The following is a 3124-nucleotide window of genomic DNA, read 5'->3' on the forward strand; positions in this document are numbered from 1 at the left end:
GATAGGATCTCTCCTTCATGTGGGAATCCCTAAGGTTTCTTCTTTTTTCCTGACTCAGGTTTTTTTTAGGAGTTTTTCCTTACCGAGATGGAGGGTCTAAGGGCAGGGATAACCAGTTTATTTAGTCTTAGTTTTTAAGTATTGTTTATATTTTGAAGCCCAATGAGGCAAATTCCTTAGTGATTTTGGGCTATATAAATAAAATTGAAATTGAATTGATGATGATACATGATGGCGACGCGGATGGCTGCCTCGGTGCTGTGCTCTCTCGTAATTGTCACTTTTTTTCCTTTTAGCGCTGCTCTTCGCTCTCCCTCTGCGGTCACTTTTAGCAGAGAAGAGCTTTTGCACATTGGTCAATCCAGTGCCGGACTTTTTTCACCTGTTTTTACCCATTCAGGTAGTTTTTTGGAGATTCTGCTCAGAGCCGTTTGCGGACTTAGACAGAGGCGCCGACGTGGTGAACGGGCAGGCACGCTCGTGAAACTAAAGCAGCGGGTTCACGCACCGCCCTCCCGGCAATACACCTGGGAAAGGTCCGCTCCCTGGCTAACAAAGTGGACGAACTGCTGCTTCTCCTAAACAAGAACTCTGATTTTTGCTGCTCCTCCGCCCTGTGCTTCACCAAAACCTGGCTCGGTGAACACATCCCGGACACCGTACTACATCTGCCGGGCTTCCAGCTGCACCGCACGGACCGCAACACGGTGCTGTCGGGAAAATCAAAGGGAGGAGGAATGTGTTCCTTCATAAATGAAGGTTGGTGCAAGGATGTCACAGTGTTGAAGATGACATGCAGCCCGCATTTGGAATCATTCTTTATAAACTGTAGACCCTTCTGCTTGCCGCAGGAGTTCTCCTCGTTTGTGCTGGTCGCTGTGTACGTTCCACCACAGGCGTGCGTAACAGAGGCGTTACAGCAACTCACTGACCAGATTACAGACGTTGAAAAAACCCACCCGGACTCTCTGCTGATTATTTTCTGGGATTTCAACAGAGCAAATCTTAAAGCTGAAATATCCAAATATAAACAGCATTTTACCTGTCCCACCAGAGGCTCAAACATTCTGGACCAGTGCTACACAACAATAAAGGACGCATATCGCTCCGTTCCCCACGCTGCTTTGGGTCTTTCCGATCATTGCCTTGTCCATCTCATCCCCACGTATAGTCAAAAGCTGAAATCAGCTAAGCCCATAATGAAGACCGTGAAGAGATGAACGGATGAGTCAAAGATGAAGCTACAATGTGAAACAAAATGTCGTTGTGTCCTTGGGCAAGGCACTTAACCCTACTTGGCTCCAGTGTGGCTCCACTGGTGTGTGAATGCGTATGAATGTTCCATGATGGTCAGAGGGGCCGTAGGCGCGTACTGGCAGCCACGCCTCTGTCAGCCTGCTCCAGGGCAGCTGTGGCTACAGTTACCATCACCAAGTATGAATGAGGTGTGAATGAATAATGTATACACAATGTAAGCGCTTTGAGTGTCCTGAAAAGCGCAGATAAATCTAATCCATTATTATTATTATTATTACAAGCCTGCTTTGACTGCACTACTTTGAAACTGCTGCCTCAAACCTGGATGAACTCACCGACACTGTGACACCCTAAATCAGTTTCTGTGAGGACATGTGTGTGCAGACCAAAACCTTCTGCAAATACAACAACAACAAACCATGGTTCACTGCTAAACTGAGGCGACTTCGTCAGGACGAGGCCTACGGGAGAGGGGATCGGGACCTGTAGAAGCAGGTCAGGAACAAGCTGACAACGAGATTAAGGCAGCAAAAAGGACCTATTTTGCAAAGTTGACAGACCAGTTTTCTGCCAACAACTCCACTGCTGTTTGGAAAGGCCTGCAGACCCTCACCAACCACAGAAGACCATCCTCCCACCCTGCAGAGAGCTACCGCCTAGCTGAAGACCTCAATGACTTCTATTCCAGGTTTGAAAGAACTACACCTCCCCCTTCCCCCACCATCTCCACCCCACAGAACCCACCTGCAATTCCAACCTCCCCACACCCGACTACTCATCAGCACTGAGGATCTGCGAACAAGATGTGTGTCAGCAGTTTCAGAGGCAGAAGATCAGGAAGGCTCCAGGACCTGATGGAGTGTCCCCGTCCTGCTGGAAAGTCTGTGCTGACCAGCTGGCTCCCATCTTCACCAGAATCTTACTCTGATCTTCGTGGTCATGAAGTCCTTTGAGCGCCTGGTACTGGGCAACCTGAAGGACATCACTGACCCTCTGCTAGACCCCCTGCAGTTTGCCTACAGAGCAAACAGGTCAGCGGATGATGCGGTCAACATGGCAGTTACAGCATTTGAAGTTTGTCCAGAGCTTACCACCTTTCATTCAATCATTCATTCATTCACATCTTGACCGCTTAGTCCCTTTCGGGGTCGCGGGGGTGCCAGAGCCTAACCTGGCTGCTGATGGGTAAAGGCGGGGTTTACCCTGGACAGGTCGCCAGTCTGTTGCAGGGCCTCAATCACACATACATCCACTCTCACATGCACACCTAGGGCCAATTTAGAGTCACCAATGAACCTATGAAGCATGTTTTTGGAGGGTGGGAGGAAGCCAGAGTCCCCGGTGAAAACCCACGCATGTACGGGGAGAACATGCAAACTCCACACAGAAAGGTCCCAAATCCCCCAGCTGGGATTTGAACCGGGGCCTTCTCGCTGTGAGGCAATACCACCTTAAGAGAGCAAATTCAAAATGGATGTCCTAAATCAGCTAAGTTCTTACCAGCAGAACTCAGGCCTTACTTCTTTATAAAAAATTAACTTTCTGTCCAAGACTCATTAGTCTTTCGAGGTTTCCAGTCAGCTTGTGAAAACAACTGATTAATCTGGCGCATGACACTCAACCAGGGCATTGTACATAGAAAAAACAAAGGGTGCGTGAGTTGTACTGGTGACAAAGTATGGATAAATGTGTGAAGGAAAGCATCAGCAGATGTGTGAGATGTCAGACGAATGACAAAAGTGCCAAAGTCTATACAGTGCCACAGTGTTAATTTCGTTGACGAAAAATTTTCGTCATCGTCTTCCTCAACGACGAATATTTATCAAACGAAACGAAAACTCCCGCCCAGACACGAAAACTTTAACAA

General features: G+C 48.0%; 1 protein-coding gene across 1 annotated transcript in view; it reads left to right on the top strand.

Moving 5' to 3' along the window:
- The window catches only part of LOC118598722 (zinc finger BED domain-containing protein 4-like), a 14854-nt gene extending 13108 nt beyond the window's left edge, over positions 1-1746 (top strand). Inside the window, exon 4 of the mRNA XM_036211751.1 lies at positions 1642-1746. Coding sequence (XP_036067644.1) covers positions 1642-1746 — 105 coding nt within the window. The remainder of the gene's footprint in view (positions 1-1641) is intronic.
- The last annotated feature ends 1378 nt before the right edge of the window (positions 1747-3124 follow it).

Source organism: Oryzias melastigma, linkage group LG4, assembly GCF_002922805.2.
Source record: "Oryzias melastigma strain HK-1 linkage group LG4, ASM292280v2, whole genome shotgun sequence".
Lineage (NCBI taxonomy): Eukaryota > Metazoa > Chordata > Actinopteri > Beloniformes > Adrianichthyidae > Oryzias > Oryzias melastigma.